The 18,745-nt window shown below is 47.8% G+C and overlaps 2 protein-coding genes and 1 pseudogene across 2 annotated transcripts; 2 read left to right on the top strand and 1 right to left on the bottom strand.

Moving 5' to 3' along the window:
• Positions 1-525: 525 nt before the first annotated feature.
• LOC136482600 (hydroquinone glucosyltransferase-like) lies at positions 526-3,176 on the top strand (annotated as a pseudogene).
• Positions 3,177-6,869: 3,693 nt separating this feature from the next.
• On the bottom strand, positions 6,870-12,613 carry LOC136480538 (uncharacterized). The gene is made up of 2 exons (XM_066478052.1): positions 11,957-12,613; positions 6,870-6,983 (listed from the first exon to the last, which is right to left on the bottom strand). Exons 1-2 carry the CDS (start codon positions 12,611-12,613, stop codon positions 6,870-6,872), a joined length of 771 nt encoding a protein of 256 aa, XP_066334149.1.
• A 1,131-nt stretch (positions 12,614-13,744) lies between these two features.
• LOC136483210 (uncharacterized) lies at positions 13,745-15,232 on the top strand (the record flags this gene model as incomplete). The annotated part of the gene is given in 1 exon segment (XM_066480264.1): positions 13,745-15,232. A coding segment is annotated over 1 exon segment (1,488 nt), but the record flags the coding sequence as incomplete, so codon positions are not given.
• Positions 15,233-18,745: the final 3,513 nt, after the last annotated feature.

Genomic DNA, 18,745 nt, shown 5'->3' with positions numbered 1-18,745 from the left:
TTGCATTCCAAATAGGTCCTAGGTTTTCTGATTTCATTGACTTTTCGGTTCGTTTTGTGATGAGAGCGCAAAATAGCTGCTTGGTACACGATGTAATCTTCTATAAAATTTTGAAGGGACAAGCAGTTCGTGTGGGTGCTCATTCGTCCGCTCCTGTTCGTCCACTGCCTCCAACTCCAACTCCAACTCCAACTCCAACTCCAACTCCAAGCGTTACGTGCTGTACGCTGTTAGTATCACGTGTACGCCGCTCACCATCAGCCGTGCACGCACGCACGTACGTGCAGGCCGGGTGGCATGGATCGTGTGGTTCCGAATTCAGATTCAGAAGCCGTCACGTCCGGTCCAACTTTTGGGCGTTGACTGCAGAGTTGGTGGACCGGTCGTCAGCTGTACCGCTCCTACTACTTGGCGTCTACTACAGGCGCACGTGTGCGTGCGTGTGGCGACTGGCGAGCCTAGGCAAGGCAGAGGCAGCTATCACTATCAAGGCGTGCGTCTCGGGCTTGGTCTCTCTGTGTCCGCGGGCCGCACGTGGCGATGCTAGCGACGCCCGGGATGGGTCACCTGATCCCGCTAGCGGAGCTCGCGAGCGGCTGGCGTCGCGGCACGGGGCCGCAACGACGCTCATAACCTTCGCGTCCACGGCGTCGGCGACGCAGCGCGCGTTCCTGGCCTCGCTGCCGCCCGCGGTGACCTCGCTCTCGCTCCCGCCCGTCGACCTCTCCGACCTGCCTCGCGGCGCCGCCATCGAGACGCTCATGCCCGAGGAGTGCGCGCGCTCGGTGCCGGCGCTGACGGACATCCTTCTCGACCTGAAGCGGAGCACGGGGGGGCGCCTGGTGGCGTTCGTGGCGGACCTGTTCGGCGCCGACTCCCTGGACGCGGCGCGCGCGGCCAGGGTGCGACGGAGGTGCATCTTCGTCCCCACCAACCTCCACGCGCTCACGCTCATCCTCCACCTTCCGGATCTCGACACTTCGGTGTCCTGCGAGTTCCGCGACCTCCCGGAGCCGCTGCGCCTGCCCGGGTGCCGACATTCTGATGCCGCTGCAGGACAAGTCGGACCCCTGCTACCGATGGATGGTGCACCACGGCGCCAAGTACAGGGACGCCGACGCCATCCTCGTCAACTCCTTCGACGCCGTCGAGCCGGGCCCCGCCAAGACCCTGCGCCAGGCGGCGGACCACCGACCCGCGGTGTACCCAATCGGCCCGCTCATCCACGCCCACGGCGCAAGCGGCAACGACAAGGATGCGCCGTCGCCGTGCCTGGAGTGGCTGGACCGGCAGCCGGCGAGGTCGGTGATCTTGGTGTCGTTCGGGTCGAGCGGCGCGCTGCCGACGGAGCAGATGCGTCAGCTGGCGCTGGCGCTGGGGCTGGAGCTCAGCGGGCAGCGGTTCCTGTGGGTGGTCAGGTTTTAGGTCTATCACGCACCACCCACAGGAACTCACTATTTATTCCAAAAACAAGTATACATGTTCTTGGTCATGTTCTAGCGTGTCTACTCGTTTTTTGAATAAACAGTGAGTCCTAAAATATCTACTAGTATATGATTAATAGATGAGCCAGTGCGCCTTTGGCCAGAGCACGCGCCCGCTCAACGTGCAGCGGCGGCTCGAGCCTTCCAGTCTGTTCGCTTGGTCGTAAATGATCGTAAATTTTCAGTCAGAACAGTATTTTTCTCTCACATCAAACCAGCCAGCAGTAATAATCCACGATCGTATACGATCGTTTCAGCCCCAGCCGAACAGGCTAGTTCTTTTCACGCGCCGACGAGGCGGCAGCGCGGTGCAGCTGCGAAGTAGGCCTCTTCCCCTTCCCCTTTTCTTCTTTGATTGGATTTTTCTTTCTTTTCTTCTCGGATCTATCCGATTTAGGGTTGAGGATGGGGTTAGGATCGAGATTAGGGTTAGGGTTTCCTTACTGTTCATCTCCCCCGAGCGGTTTGCGCGGGTTAGGGTTTTCTTACTGTTCATCTTCCCCGAGCGGTTTGCGCGAGTTTGGGTTAGGGTTTGAGTTGCTTTTCAAAACCGAGACCTTTCTCTTACTTCTTTTCTTTTACCCGAATTGGGTTTAGGGTTCGATGAACCCTCTGTTTAGATCCCTAAACGAATCTATCACCTCCTTCTAAATGCTGCTACTCGGTTTTATTTTCCGATAGGCTAGATCTACACCTAGTTAGGCTTTGATAACATTGATAGACCTAAAACAGGATCACTAGCCATAGATCTAGCGTGTATACTTGCTTTTGGAATAAATAGTGAGTTCTAGAACATATACTAGTACAAGATTAATAGATAGAGTGAGAGAGAGGTCAAGGGGATGCAAACCATCGGCCGCCTTTGAGGAAGACGGGCTCGCCATCGCGATGCTTGGTGAAGACCCGGGTGGCGGTGCTGTGTCGAAGGGCGGCGGTGCAGTGGCGGCGTTGGGCGGTGGTGGTGCTTCCCGTCACTGGCTGCGCACCCTCTGTTAGATCGGATTAGGGTTGTGTCGGTGGGCGACTGTAGCTCAGGTGAACCTCGTGATTTGAGCCATCGGTCCCCACCTTTCTTTTATTGAGTAGTGTGACGGGGGTCCACAAACCATGTAGGGTTGAGCGCCCCCGATCAGGGCACGGATTCAAGGGCCTGAAGATCACCTAACAGTGCGGAGCCCCAGCGACGAGGGCACCGTCAACGACAACTACTACGACGCCGAGACAAAGAAGGACCCCTTTGCCTACCTCCCGGAGGGCTTCGTCGAGCAGACCACCACCAGAGGCATGGGGCTGGTGGTCCCGTCCTGGGCACCGCAGACCAAGGTGCTGGCGCACGTGGCCACGGGCGGGTTCCTCACCCACTGCGGCAGGAACTCCGTGCTGGAGAGCCTCGTCTACAGCGTGCCCATGGTGGCGTGGCCGCTCTACGCCGAGCAGAGGCAGAACGCCATGATGCTCTCCGACGGCGCCGTCGCCGCGCTCCGGGGGCCCGAGTCGAAGGGCAGGGAGAAGATCGCGGCGACGGTGCGGGAGGTGATGCAGAGCGACGGGAAGGGCGCCGCGGTCAGGGCCAAGGTCGCCGAGCTGCGCAAGGCCACCGCCGAGGGCCTCCGCGACGGGGGCGCCGCCGCCGCCGCGCTGGCCGAGGTGGTCTAGGGGTGGACGACGACAGGTGGACAAGAGGAGGACTAGGTGATGTTGATGCTGACGCGATTGGCGCCTAGCGATCCTCCTCATCCGCCACCTACTTGGGCCGGCCGCACCGTTTATTTTGGCCCTTGTGTATGTCGTCTCCTTTGGTCTTGTCTTGTAAAACTTTTGGTTCTGCTCTCCTCCCTGCTCACATGCTCGCTCGCTGTACGTAAAAATGTAACTACCCTCCAATCCAATGCAGCCCTGCTCTTTGGTAGTACTAGTTTATATTAGTAGTAGAGTTAGATAGGTAATTCGTGTGGTGATGATAAGATAAGAAGGCTACCACTTTTATGTGGCACTTTTGTGATTTGAATATTCACAATTCATTAGGAGAGATGTCAATGAATAAGTATTGTACTGTATGCACGTACACGCATGCCATGCCTTGCAATATCCTATCCCGGCTTTCTGCAGATTTTGACAACATTGTAGTGGTGTGACAGCATTTATAGTGAGTGGTATGCGGTTGTTCTTGTGTGCACTACCTACCAATGTTTTAAAACTAACAGCCGTAGTATTCTTCTCTACAACTTAAAAAAACTCTAAAGTAATCATCTACCTAGTGATACAAAAACGTATATTATCCGGTCACAAAGACTAAAAAAAAAAACCGTACCAAATACACATAATATCTGGCCGCGCCGAGTCTGAAATCCAAAATCGTGCGAGTCACCTTGCCTGGCGAGCGATGGCAGGCCAAAACCATACCAAATACATGGCCTCGTTCGCTGGTCTGAAACTTGGCTGAAACTGACTGAAAGCACTGTTCCGACTGAATTGTTGGGAGAGAAAAACACTGTTACGGCTAAAAAAAAAGCCGAACAAATCAAATATGGGGTAAGCCGAATATAAAATAAAGGCCATACTATCCGGCCGCGCCGAGTCACCTTACCTGCGAGCGATCTGCGCGCACCATGCACCAACCAGGTTCCCTCACGCCTCGCGTCCGGCCAGGGCTCTTCTTTATTACCCAAACCAGAATTACTTTTGATTACCTAACGCACATGATAGAGGACTCTTCACCGCCTGTCCGGTTTAGAAAAAGAAACGGAAGGAGTATCATCGTGCAAGGCAGGCCAGAGTCATTAAACGTGCATCCATGGCTATCGCGATTTTCAAATTAAGAAATTATAATGATATGCAATATAATTTATAGAAAAGAAAAAAAGTAAAAGTAAAAAAAGAGAGTGATAAACTCCTTATGTAACAAAATAAATCAACTTCCTGAGAAATCAAAAAATGGCTTAAGTATATGGTAGCCAGTGCAAGTATTTTCCTTTTGAATTTTGTATGTCCGTAGCAGATTATTTAGTGGTTTTAATCTCATCACAAACAAATAGTATGACGGACTAAAAGAAATTCAACTTAGGATCCCGTAGCCGTAGGTACAAAATAATTTCCTCAGGTCCACTTTAGATAGTTTTGATGAACAAAGTTGTTATACTATGAACTAGATTGTTTTGATTTTACGCGATCACGTCAAAACTTGAATTACGTTCTAATTGAACATGAATCATAAGGACAAATTTAGCTACAAATGTAATGTCGTGAATATCTCACTCAAAGTAATTTTTTGTAATATTATAACAACAATCAAATTTAAATTATTGTGGTAATTTTAAATACCGTGCAACGCACGGGCATGATTCTAGTTGTTTTAAACTAAATGCACTTCTATGATTTTAAATTTATCCCAAAAATGAGTGGACATTTAGCTATACACCAAATAATTTTAGTAAGTGTTTTTAATTTTTATTCCTAAAGTGCAATTATTTATTATTGCATTCCGGAGCAACATTTTAGTAGCATATATCATTGATCTCTCTAATAAAATTTAAAGTGCACTTTATTTTGGGACGGAAAGAGTATACGTTGGACATTTGAGGTGCGAGCAGAGCTAGCTCTTGTCCTGGGCAGCAGGGCTGCGGTGGGGTGTGGGCGTGACCGTGACCGAATCCTTGTCGAAGAATTGTGTTTGTGACTCCGCGCACCTGCGTTGTGGTGTGGCCCGCGGCAGCTGCATGATCGCGGTTCGCTGAAACGGCAGGATGAAAAATATCGTTACGAGAAAAAAAATACTATACCATAACAGTGACAAGGATGAATGGATAATAAAGTTTCATGTCACTGCTGACACAGCAAAGTCCTTTGGATATCTTGGGTTTGTTTATTCCTGCATGCACGTCTTGCCGCCCGCCCACCTTAAGAAAATCGAGCACGTACGTACGGCTACTACTACCCGATCCCTACTTGGACCTTGGTCGTCGTATTAGGAGCGCCTAGCTTACAGGTATGTCGTCATTCGTACGTACTGAGGTTAGCAGCGTGTCGTCCGTGGCACACACATGTCGGCATCTATCTATAAACCCGTCCACACTCCACACTCCACACACACAGAGACACACAGCATCGCTTATTTGTCCACATCGATCTCGCCAGCGATATATGCCCCGGCCGGATCCACATCCACGGATCCGTCGCTTTCTTTCGTCCATCTGCCACCCTGTACGTTCCAGACTGCCGCGGCCTCTGTGGACATCTGGACACGACTGCGCCCCAGATTCCCAGCAGCCGCGTCCGTGACTCCGTGCCCGTACGTGAGCATGCACGCGCGCTCCTAGTACGGCGTGCCGTCGGTCGGTCGCCAAGCGCTTGCTCTTATCATTTGTACTTTTTAAATAAATAAATAATATTTTTTTATAATAAATTAGTCCATAGCACTTTCAGCTAAACTATAACTTCTTAGCCGAACGAATGGGGTGAAGACTGAGGCCACGCGCGCGGGCCGAAAAAAAAAATAAAATAAAGCATGGCACGACGAAGCTGGGAGCGAGCGGCCGTTGACAGGTGAATTCGGCCGGCCGGTGGCTTGGCGTTTGGGCAAACAGGACGACGGCCTGCTCGCTACTACTAGCTGCGTGTATCGTGTGGTGACAACGACAGCGAACACCGCAGCTTTGTTGGATCCATCGATCCGATTGTCAAGGACCGAGTCATGACGACCATGGACTACCTTAATTTCGCTTTTAAGGTTTACTAGAAAAATGTCCATACGTTGCAACGAGATGTATAATTTGTTGTGTGGTGCTCATGTCAATAATAATGGGCTGCCAACAGAAGTTAGACCGGTTGATCGAAGCTACCTGCGGCTCACCTTGGGTCTGAGTTCGATCCCCCCTTGGGGGCGCATTTCAGGTCTGAGGGTAAAAAAATCCCCGTCTGTCCTACGTCAAAGTACAGGTCTGTGGCCGTCCCATCTCACAGGGATACGGTGCCGCTGTATATGGATGGGGCCGAGGTTCGGGGATTTTCTCGATCTACATGAGAAGATCTTCTTCTTAATGAAATACCCAGTGGGGTGTCGTCCCCCGCAGATCGAGTTTTTGTCTATAATAATGGGCTATCCATTTTTATCAGAATTTTTATTTGAGCTTCGCCTAATCTTAAATAAATAATTTCAAATCCTATATATCATGGGACATGAGGAAGACACTAATACTCTATTGGATTTGTTTATTACATTAACCCTGCTCTCCATGTTAGCATTAACGGATTTGACTTAATTCAGTCTCTTATGATTTTTTTTATAGAGAAATCCATGAATCGCCATGCAACTCACACTTGAAGCCGAACTCATGCATCGACGGCCAACACTGAAGAAGGTTTGCTATCGCCACCACCGTGCTATGGCTATCCTTCTCTTATGACCCATTCAGCTCCAAGAACCAGGTCGGTGAACACCTTCAGGAACACATCTTCCCGCTCAAGTTGGAAGGCGATGTCACTGATGTCATGGAGCTGCAGCTGCAAAGTCGTAAATAGCTGAACCTGCTACCTGCCAATGGATTCCCAGAAGATGGCGTTGGGTTCATCGGTTCCCATCCTCGAAGGAAGCATGCCCGTACAGAAACCCACTTAGCGCATAGTGCGAACGCTGGGCACGTCCACGCTGCCCGTCCAGGATCAGTGGCAGTGCACACTACTTAAAAAAAAAGTTTGTAGCAACGGCTCAATTTTCCGTCCCCGGGACCCACGAGACCAGTTGCCCCTACAAATAGCACAATAGGGACGGCTGGTAAAACGGCTTGCCTCTACAAATGGGTCGATTTGTAGGGGCGGCTCACTCACCAGCCGTCTCCGGTGTTGCGATTTATAGGGATGGCTCAATCACCAGCCGCCCGTACAAATGCCCCACGTATAAAAACCTGCAGCCCCTTCTTCCTCATCGGGTCACTCATTCCAACCCGTGAAAAAAGGTAGAGAGGCCTTGGGCACCTCTCAAAAATTGCTCTACTAAGGGTGGGAGGTTTTGATCTCAAATCCTTTGGTGGAGATGTTGTAGAAGGTAAGAAAATATTATTTTATACTTTTTTTTGAAGTTTTAATGGTTGGTTAGTGAGTAATTAGAGTTTTGCTTTTATCTCTCCTACGGTGCTTGAGCTACTTATGAAATAAATTAGATCCAAGTTTTTAATGTACTAGGGTAAATTAGGTAGGGGAACAAGATCATATCCTTATTTGGTCCTTGTTTTTTTGATTTTAGTGAACAATTAGTTAGTTTTATGGATGTTTCATATGCATGTAGATCTAGATCTAGATCTAGGGTTTGTTTTTTTTTATTAATTTTGTTTTTGTAAATTTATGTTTGATGAAATTGGACTAGGGTTTGCATGAAAGATATTGGGTAAAATATTAATTGTTGCTAATTATTGTCTTTGAAATTGTTTATTGTAATCAATAAATATGTATTTTAATTATTTATGGATAAATAGGCCATTAATTAATTTTTCTCTACCATGGTATGTTTGTGTGCTTTATGTAATTATATTTGATTTATATTCATATATATCTGAAGTATATATAATTATTCTCAAGTAATTATTAATTTGATTCATTTTTATATATATCTGAATAAGTAGTCCTTTAATGTTTGTTTTGTTGTTATTGTAAAAGATGAAGTATAGAAACTCTTGGATGTTTGGTTCTTTAAGGTTCAAGGCAGGTTTTTGTGAAAGAGGTTGATAAATTTATTTAAGCCGCTGAGAAGCATGCAACGACGTTGACAGAGAATAAAGATGGAGGGCTAGCTAGTTGTTGAACGTGGAGTGTTTGTGTAAGTGTGTCTGTTTTTAAGACTTTATTTACGCATGTGTGTGAGACTATATATTTATGTATGTGTGTGAGATTATATATTTATGTATGTGTGTGAGACTATATTTATACATGTGTGTGAGACTACCCTTTGTAAGATGAACCTATTGCAACATCAACTCTATTACTACTAAAATAGCTGTAACACGCAGACACTTGAAACAGACACTTATTACTACTACAACATGTTCGGACTACTATTGAAATACTTAAAACAAGCACTTAACACTTTATGAAATGAAGAAATGATCAAAATAAAAGTTAGAGATCTTGACGAGTTATACAACTTTTATATTCATCACTTTTACAGCTGAAATCATTTAGTGATTAAAAATCAGATTTGAAATTGTCATTTTCTGAAATTCAAAATTTGAATTATACAAAAATTAGTGACAAAGATAGATGACCAGACTAAAATGACAGAGCATGATTTTAGAAAATTTTAGAAAAAAAACCAACACATTTGAAGTTAGTATGAGGGAGAAAAACTAGTTACAAGTTTTAGCCACAGATTAAAAAGAGAAATCACGCTTCTTCATCATTGATCATTATGAACAGTTGTGATTTTTCTTTTTAATCTCTGAGTAAAATTTGTAACTAGTCTTTCTCCCTCATATTAACTCAAATGTGATGATTTTTTTTCTAAAATTTTCTAAAATCATACCCTATCAAGTTACTGTGTTGATTTGGTCATTCATTTCGTTTGACAAAGTTTGAGCAATTCAAATTTTCAAATTTAAAAAATAATAAGCTCTAACAAGATTTTGAAATGCCAAATGATTTTAGCTGAAAAAGTGATGAATACCAAAGATGTATAACTCATCAAGATCTATAACTTTTTATTTTGGTTATTTCTTCATCTGACAAAATAATAGTAAACATTATTCACAAATCAACATGTCTATCGTATAGTTCATGAAACTATGAGTGATATGTGAATTTGTGAACAATGTTTACTAATACTTTATCAAATAAAGAAGTGACCAAAATAAAAGTTATAGATAGTGATGAGTTCAACAACTTTTGTGTTCATGACTTTTGTAGTTGAAATCATTTAAAGGTTTCAAAATCTTATTTGAAGTTGTCATTTATTGAAATTCAAAATTTAAACTGTTCAAATTTTATCAAACAAAAAGATGACCAAAATAAAAGTTATAGATAGTGATCTGTTCAACAACTTTTATGTTCATGACTTTCTTATTTGAAATCATTTAAGGTTTCAAAATCTTATTTGAATTTGATATTTATATAAATTCAAAATTTGAACTGTACAAATTTGGTCAAATGAAAAGATGACCAAAATATAAATTGTACATCTTGATGAGTTCTACAACTTTGATGTTTACAAAATTTTTATTTGAGGTCATTTAGTGGTGATGAAATTGTTTTAGTTGTATTAAATTTCAAATTTTCAATTTTTAAAATATTCTTTTTGTAAAGAACAAAATATAGAGTTATATATTTTCTTTATCAAAAAATGTATATATAGATACATTTATATATATAGAATAATCAGAAAACATATATATACAGTTATATATAAAGAAAAATGAATATATAGAACAAGTAATAAAAATAAATTGAAAAATATTTGTAGGGGCGGCTGGTGAGTGAGCTGCCCCTAGAAATACATTTGTAGGGGCGGCACACTCACCAGTCGCCCCTACAAATAGTCCCCACTATAAATATAGGGCGCGCTTGGAGGTCAAAATTTGGCTAAGTCTGGGCGCTCTTCTTCCTTGTGGATGTTAGGCTGACAAATACCCCCCCCCCCCGCCGCCACCACCATCTCCGTGCCCTAGCGCCGCTTCCTTTCACCTCCGCCGTCCTCCTATGACTGCCTCCGTCGCCCGCCACGCTTCCTCCCCTAAACGCCACCTTTTCCTAGGCCGGCCGCCACGGCGGCTAGGGTTTGCCACGTGGCCGCCGCCGCCCCGTCCGTTTTGGACCTCGACCTCCATCCTCACTGGCCCTTGCGCGTCCGGCCATGCACTCTAGAAGTCGTCCCCGCCACCGGCAACGCCTCCTCTATGAGCTCGCCAGCCCTTGCGCGCCCGGGCGTGTGCTCTGATAGTCGACCCTGCCACCGGCGGCGCCTCCTCTCCGACCTCTCCTCTGGCTACCGTCCCCTAGCTGCCCCCGCGCATCACCGTCGTCTTCTGCAGGTAAGCCCAACCCCTTCTCCTCCATTACCCAACCCCTTCTCCTCCATTCCCCGTCCCTGCATTTCTCAACTATGTGTTGTACAGAGATAAAAGATATAATATTTTGAATTCTTGTTGTGCTTGCTGATGCTAATTGTGTGGTATGCTCCTGGATGACTTGCTGCTACTTATCAGTTAGAGTTTAGGTTTCAGAGTTCCTAGACTTTAGTTTCAGGTTTGTTGATATGTTGAGTTTTTTTCAGTTTCAGCAATACTATTTGGTGCTTTCAATTTTAAAACTTCAGTTGTTTCAGATTTAGTATGTCTGTGTAGTGCTTTTAGTTTTTTAGTCTTTGTGAAGTTCAGACTTGGTTTCTCCGTGATACCTGTGTCGCTCCTATATTTTGTAGTCTGGCAGGTCATAGTAGAATGTCATTGTGCTTTTCCTGTTGGCCAGCTGCTTGTTTTCTTCTTTGCTAATTAGCAGCTTGAGCTTGGAATTTTAGTGTAACTTTAGTGTCATTCATTGTCAAATTATTTCTTTTTAGTGTCATTAATTATATATTCATTTTAAGTTTTAATTAATTTATTAGTTTTTTAGTTTAGTTTATCGGTTAGAGTTAATGTTTCATATTTTCTAGACTTTAGTTTCAGGTTCATTGATATGTTGAGTTTTTTTTCAGTTTCGGTAACACAGTTTAGTGCTTTCAGTTTTAAAACTTCAGTTGTTTCAGATTTAGTATGTTTGTTTAGTGCTTTTAGTTTTAAAACTGCAGTTTTTAGTCTGTGTGAAGTTTTTAGTGACACCATGTGGAGATGTCTGGGTTTTTGGCATCCGATGTCACAATTTGCTTGAAACCTTTACAATTTTTTACCACAACCTCCACATATGATAACACGACACCTCGACAAGTTTTATGATTTTCGGACTTCGTTTGCATTTTATATAATTTAAAATCACATTTCCGGCAAGTACCTCAACATGTTACGTCAACGAGATACTCGAGATTTCATGTGACTTCCTGGATACGGCCTAAACATACCCTAAATATTATGAGTATCAATTTTTGGATGACCAAAGTCCATTATTCCATGTACCTGCAGTTCAAATTTGAAATATCCCAAACAATTAGACGAAACGAAATAAACTAATGAAATATATCAAAAAAGTCAAAATTGCCCCAAATTTTTAAAATAGAGTTTTAAATACTGTCACAAGGCCACAGAAAAAAATTTGGGCCCAAAATCAAAAAAAAATTGCCAGTGCCATGGGGGGCACTCGGCACCGAGTGCCGGCCCAGGGGGCACTCGGCAAAGTTGATTTTCAAAAATAAAAAATAATTTTGCCGAGTGTCTGACGCTGGCACTCGGCAAAATAAGTTTTAAAAAATTAAAAAAAATTTGCCGAGTGCTCAAGGCTTACACTCGATAATTTTTTTAAAAATAAAACCGCCGGCCCAAAATCCCCCCCACCCCCAGTACCCTAGCCGTCTGCTCTGCTCTGTCCCGACGCCCGTCGCGCCTCCCCTGCCGGCCAGCGCCGCCAGCGCCGCTCCGCCGCACTGGCGAGCCCCGCCACCGCGCGCCCCCGCCCCCGAGTAGCCCCCAGCCCAGCCGCGTGGCTCCCAGGCGCGCCCACGCCGGTGAGACCCCGGCCCTCGAGCACCCCCGACGGCCTTGCCGCGCCTCCCCTGCCGGCCAGCCGCCGCCAGCACCGCTCCGCCGCGCCGGCGCGCCCAGACGGCCGCAGCCCCCGCCACCGCGGCGCCCCCCCGACCCCGAGCACCCCCAACCCGGCCGTGTTGGCCTCCCCGGCGCGCCCACGCCGGCGAGACCCCTCGCCCCCGAGCACCCCCAGCCCCGCCGCGCGGTTCCCCAGCGAGCCCACGCCGATGAGACCCGCCACTGCGCGCCCCCGCCCCCGCCCCCGCCCCGAGGACCCCCCCAGCCCTGCCGCGCCGCCCGGCCGTTGCGGCTCCCTAGCGCGCCCACGCTGGCAAGACCCCCTCCACAGCGTGCCCCCGCCCCCGAGCACCCCAGCCCGGCCGCGTGGCTCCCCGGCGCGCCCATGCCGGTGAGCCCCCGCCACCGCGCGCCCCCACCCCCGAGCACCCCCAAGCCCAGCCGCGCCGCCACCATCAGCGTGGCCCGCCACTGCCGGCGTGCATGGCTGTCCTCCCCTGCACGCGCCGGCCCCGTGCGCCCCTGCTCTTGCCACCGGCTTGGAAGAAGGAGGAGGAAGCAGCAGTAAGGAGAAGAAGGAAGAAGAAGGAAGAAAAAAGAGGAGAAAGAAAGAAAAGGAAAAGGAAGAAGAAGGAGAAGGAAAAAAGAGAAGAAAAAGGAAGGAGGAGGAGAGGAAGGAGGAGGAGAAGGGGAGAGGGGGAGGAAGCCGAGGTAGAGGGGAGGAGGAGGTGCCTCGGCCGTCTTCTCCGCGTGCCCATCCCGCCGACGCCCCTACCGTCACCGAACCGCCTACGAGCGTGGACAAGGTATATCCACCCTTTCTCCGTTTGTCGGCCTTCGTGCCATTGTGATGTCGGCCTTCGTGCCGCTGTTCTTATCGGCCTTCGTGCCGTTTGTGATTGTCGGCCTTCGTGCCGTTGTTTTTTGCAGGTTTTGGAAACCTCCCCGTGCAAGGGAGGTGCTGCCGAAATTTTGAACTTGTAGTGTCGTGTTTCTTCTTTTGCAGAGCAGGACCTGTCGGAGGTGACCTGGAGGTCCCCGATCATTTTCATCGGTGTCGCAGGTCTGCCTGCACTGTGTCGCCTCGCCACTGCATCGACTCGCCACTGCCTCGCTAGCCTGACTTCACCGACACCCTAGGTATAAATCATCTCTTTTTTCTGCTTGTCTGTTGTCGTAGATCGGTGTAGCCTAGTTAGGCGTCTCCCATCCGAAAGAGATATCTTTGGAGGTATGCAGATCTTTGCATATCTGCGAGCATTTCTGTTTCGGATTGTCCACGTTTTTGGGACAGCCCGCAGATGCGTAGATGGGTTAGTTTCCATGGTCCGCTCCGGTCCGAGACGATGTTTTGGCATCACCCCCTGTTGTTCTCCGGATACACACTCTCCCTTGCAGGACATGTATTGGGAGAACAGCAGGGAGGTGCTGCCAAAATTCCGTCTCGGATAGGAGCGGAGCATGGAAACTAACCTCATCTACGGATCCACGGGCGGGATTAGGACCTATCCTCACCTATTAGAGAGTAGGGACACCGCGTAGATGCAATTGATGGTGACTCATATGTGCTGATATGTCTGTTAAAGGATGGAGAACCGTGAGTGGATGTACACGCTCCGGAGAGACGAGCATGATTACGACTTGCTGTTTATAGTCAAGGTCGAAGAATTCTTACAGCATGCATTTGGTGAGAGTGCCGGAGGCCATTCTCTAGTGGTTTGTCCATGCAGCGGTTGTGACAACAGAAGAAGGAAAGATAGGTTAACCATGGGTAAACATATTGTGAAGTTTGGATTTACTCTGGGCTACCACCGATGGATCCACCATGGTGAAGCCGATCGTATCAGGGAGGAGGTGGTGAGACCACGGCTCGAGGCTTTCGATGATGATGCTGGGGTAGCAGACATGCTGGATGACACGCACCAAGCTCAGTTCGCTAAAGGACATGATAAGGAGGAGATGGAGGCTGCCGCAGATGCCTTCTACCTGATGTTGGACTCGGCACAGAGACCCCTTCATGATCATACTAATGTTTCTCAGCTAGACGCCATTGGTCGCGTAATGGGGTTGAAGGCCGAGTTAAACCTAAGTCGAGAAGGCTTCGACAAGATGGTGGCCGTGTGGAGCGATATGCTACCGAAGACACACATTATGCCAAAGAACTTGTACGAGTCAGAGAAGCTCCTTCTTGCACTTAAGATGCCGTATGATAAGATACATGTGTGTCCGAAGGGGTGCGTCCTATTTAGGAAAGAACACGCAGATGCAAAGTACTGCCCGAAGTGTAAATCCTCTAGGTACGTGGAGGTAGACTCAGGCGATGGCCAGAAGAGGCAGCTTAAGATCCCCATGAGAGTCCTACGACACCTTCCATTCCTACCGAGGCTCCAATGGCTATTCATGACCGAGGAATCCGCAAAACAGATGACATGGCACAAAAATGGCACACGATACAATCCTGAGAAGATGGTACATCCATCCGATGCTGATGCATGGAAGTACTTCAATTCGCGGCATCCTCTCAAAGTAGAGGAGGCTCGTAATGTATGTGTCACGCTGGCAACAGATGGGTTCAATCCATATGGCATGATGGCTGCACCATACACATGTTGGCCCATGTTCGTCATCCCCCTGAATCTCCCCCCCGGCGTCTCCTTTCAACGGCATACCGTGTTCCTATCATTGATAATCCCTGGACACCTGGGGAGTAATATGGGTGTCTTCATGGAGCCTATGATAGATGAGTTGATCGATGCTTGGGTCAAAGGGGTGTGGACATATGACCGAGCTACGAAGACTAGCTTCAAAATGCACGTCTGGTACCACTACTCCCTGCACGACTTCCTGGCGTACGGGTTAATGTGTGCCTAGTGTGTTTAGGGGAAGTTCCCATGCCCAATATGCAAGGAAGCTGTGAGGTTCATATGGTTGAAGAAGGGTGGCAAGTATTCGTCGTTCGACAAACATCATCAATTCCTCCCTCTTGACCATCCATTCAGAGAAGACGTCAAGAGCTTTATGAAAGGTGTCAAAGCGATGGACCCTAGACCGCACTTGAGGACTGGGGCGGAGGTTCATGCTCAGATAGATGCTCTCATGCCCAACGAAGATGGTGGTTTCGTGGGATATGGTGAGCAACATATGTGGACTCATAAGTTCGGCTTAACGAGGCTCCCCTATTTCGATGACCTCCTACTGCCCCATAACATTGATGTCATGCACACTGAAAAGAATATCGCCGAGGCACTTTGGGCAACGCTCATGGACACTGACAAGTCTAAGGACAACTCTAAGGCTAGAGTGGACCTAGCGACGTTGTGCGATAGGCCAAACCTAGAGATGCGGCCTCCTGCAACAGGAAAGCAGTGGAGAAGGCCTAGGGCCCCCTATGTCTTGAAATCGATCAAAGGAGGGAAGTACTTCGATGGATCAAGAATTTAATGTACCCTGATGGGTATGCAGCGAATCTGAGCATGGGAGTGAACTTAGAGACTCTACGAGTTAACAGGATGAAGAGTCATGACTACCACATATGGATTGAGCGCATACTTCCGTCGATGGTTCGAGGCTATGTCCCTGAGCATGTCTAGCTAGTGCTGGCAAAGTTGAGCTACTTCTTTCGCCAGCTTTGTGCCAAGGAGCTATCTTTGACCATCATTACAGAATTGGAAACTATGGCACCTGAGTTGGTCTATGAGCTTGAGAAGATCTTTCCACCCAGCTTCTTCTTGCCGATGCAACATCTAATTGTGCACCGCCCGACCGAGGCACGGTTGGGGGGGCCGTGCATGCCCATTGGTGCTATCCAATCGAGCGATGTCTAAAGACTCTTTGCAAGAAATGTACAAATAAAGCCAGAATTGAGGCTTCCATTGCAGAGGCAAGTATTCGGGAGGAGGTTGCAAACTTCACGACATCCTACTACAAGTTGAACCTTCCTAGCAAGCATAATCCACCCCCTCGTTACAATGCTGGCGAAGTTGAATCGACCCTCAGCCTTTTCAAATGCCAACTAGGCAGCGCAAGTGGATCGACCCCCAAGAGATTAGATCCAGAAGAGTGGCGCAGAATCACGCTATATGTGTTCACCAACCTTGTCGAGGTTGCGCCATTCATTAAGTAAGTTCTCAACGAACTTGTTTCAATACGACATCACTATTCTGTATCGAACCCCATTGATTCTCTTTGGTATAGGGAATTTGTTCATCAAGAGTGGCATCAATCAAGGGATCCTACCTCGCACGAACATGATACCCTTCTTTCAGAGGGTGCGGGAGCTGGGAGGCCTGATTTCATTTCTTGGTTCAAACAAAAGGTCATACGTTTGTTGATATTCCTTAGTAGCTTGTATGTTCCAATTGTATAACGATGTATCATGCTTGAGCTTGCAGGCGCAAACCAATGCTTCCATGAGTGACGAGTTGAGATAGGTTGCAAACGGCTTCAAGTTAAGGGTGAAGTCATATACCGGTTATGATGTGAACGGATATCGCTTCCACACGTCAAGACAGGAGCAGACTCGGCCCGGTCGGAAAACCACCAACAGCCAAGTTTTTACGCCGGGCACTAATGGCATCGAATACTACGGAATAATTGAGGAGATCTATGAACTTGAATATGAGGGCCGGGTACCTCTTACTCCTGTCATATTCAAGTGCCACTGGTTTGATCCTGCACGAACGAGACGGACCCCTCATCTTGGGCTAGTTGAGATTAGGCATGATTCCGTCTATAAAGGAAAAGATGTCTATATTGTGGCTCAACAGGTCGTGCAGGTGTATCATATGCCATACGCGTGCCAAGACAAAGACCATCTTAAGGGTTGGTCTATTGTGCACCAGGTATCTTCGCACAGTAAACTACTTGTTCCAAACGATGAAGATTACACCTTCGACACAAACACATATGATGGAGAGTTCTATCAAGCAGATGAGCTACAAGGGAGCTTTGAGATAGTCTTACCTGGTGTGATGACCGCCATGGAAGTAGACAATGAAACGGTTGATGACGAGGACCCTGGAGATGTAGTGCTAAATCCGAAGGACATTCAAATGCTTGAGCGATTCCATTTAGGCAAAGACAATGAAGAAGACACAGAACCTTTAAATAGTGTTGCCCATTTGGACAATTTTGACAGTGATGATGAGACCTATGACCCCAATCATGAAGATTATTCCTAAACCATGTAATACTATGTTTTTATTAAATTTTGTTATGTTTATTCATTTTGAACTATTTGACATGTATGTACTAACGCTTGTTGTTCATTCTTTGTACATTGCAGGTGACAGAACAAAGATGGTGGGCAACCGTTCACCGAGGTAGGTGCTCTCGATGTACCAGAGGCTACGCCCTCTTGATGGAGGCGAGGGGACGTCTTCGCCCCTAGCGGCGAGAGCAGGCCCGGGTCGCCCCAGCATAGGGAGGGGGAGGGGGAGGGGCCGGGGTCACCCTAGGAGGGACCCGCCTCCTCCCCGGGCTCTCGACCAGCCAGAGGACCCGTCTCCTACCCCAGAGGAGCACGTGGCGGCCACGGGCATGACCACAGACACTCCGTCGGGGGACGAGGGGACTCAGCAGACGGAGGATAGTTCTGCTTTCTCGGCTCCCTACCTGCAAGGACCCATAAGCCTTCCTCCGGTTCTGCTTCCTGACCGACGCCCACTGGTTCATCCTGTGGGAAGAAGGTAAGTAACTATAGATGTTATCACTAGTACTTCATATGATACGTTGAAAATCAAAAGAGAAACTGATAATTTTTCGTAATCACTTGTGTAGGGGCTGGCTAGTTCTGTCGGGTGCTCTTGACCCCCCACGCACCCCTGCTACCGTCCTGGGATGTCTGTGCAGGAAACACTTCCCTGGCCTTGTGGACTTGAAAGAGGGGAGGTGGGAGCCGGCCTGGTCGTGGGACAGGTACAAGCTCGACTCGGATGACGAGCAGGACAACAAGCAGGAGCGGGTTTTGGCGGACTTTTGGGTAAGTGTCTCACAACATAGCTCAATACATCTCCTCTATTGCTTAAGTCTTTTATTGAAATAATGAACGGATACATCGTGTTTGTATGCAGAGGTACTTCAAGGCCGAAGAAGGTAGAGAGACCCTGGCGGATCAGACGGCACACAGAGCCTGTAAGAAGTACGTCGGCGACATGATTCACGAGGCACGACTCTAGGCCCACGTCGACTACTACAGGTCCATCAAGAAAGAGCCCCTCAACAAAACCGGCGCAAGAAATGTGGTGCTGACCAAGGAGCAGTACCTTCAGGTAGGTGAATAATATTAATTCGTTTTGAGATTTAGTAGGTCCAGAATTGATCTTCTTATATGTCAAACACTTGATGATGTGTAGGTGCCGGCCTCGTGGTGCATGTCACATAGATCGGCATGGTTGAGGATCGTGGATAGGTACCTTGACCCGGCGTACATCGCAAAGCACGAGCAAGGCAAGCGGAAGCGAGCACTGAGGACCGCTCCAACTCACCACCAAGGCAGCCGCAACCTCCCCGCATTCAAGCGGGCACTTGTACGAGATGTCATTTATCTATTCTAACGCTCAATTTTGCCTGATTTCTAATCATCTTGCC

The sequence above is a fragment of the Miscanthus floridulus genome, chromosome 9 (assembly GCF_019320115.1).
Source record: "Miscanthus floridulus cultivar M001 chromosome 9, ASM1932011v1, whole genome shotgun sequence".
In the NCBI taxonomy this organism is placed as follows: domain Eukaryota; kingdom Viridiplantae; phylum Streptophyta; class Magnoliopsida; order Poales; family Poaceae; genus Miscanthus; species Miscanthus floridulus.
This window is presented reverse-complemented; position numbering and strand designations above follow the sequence as displayed.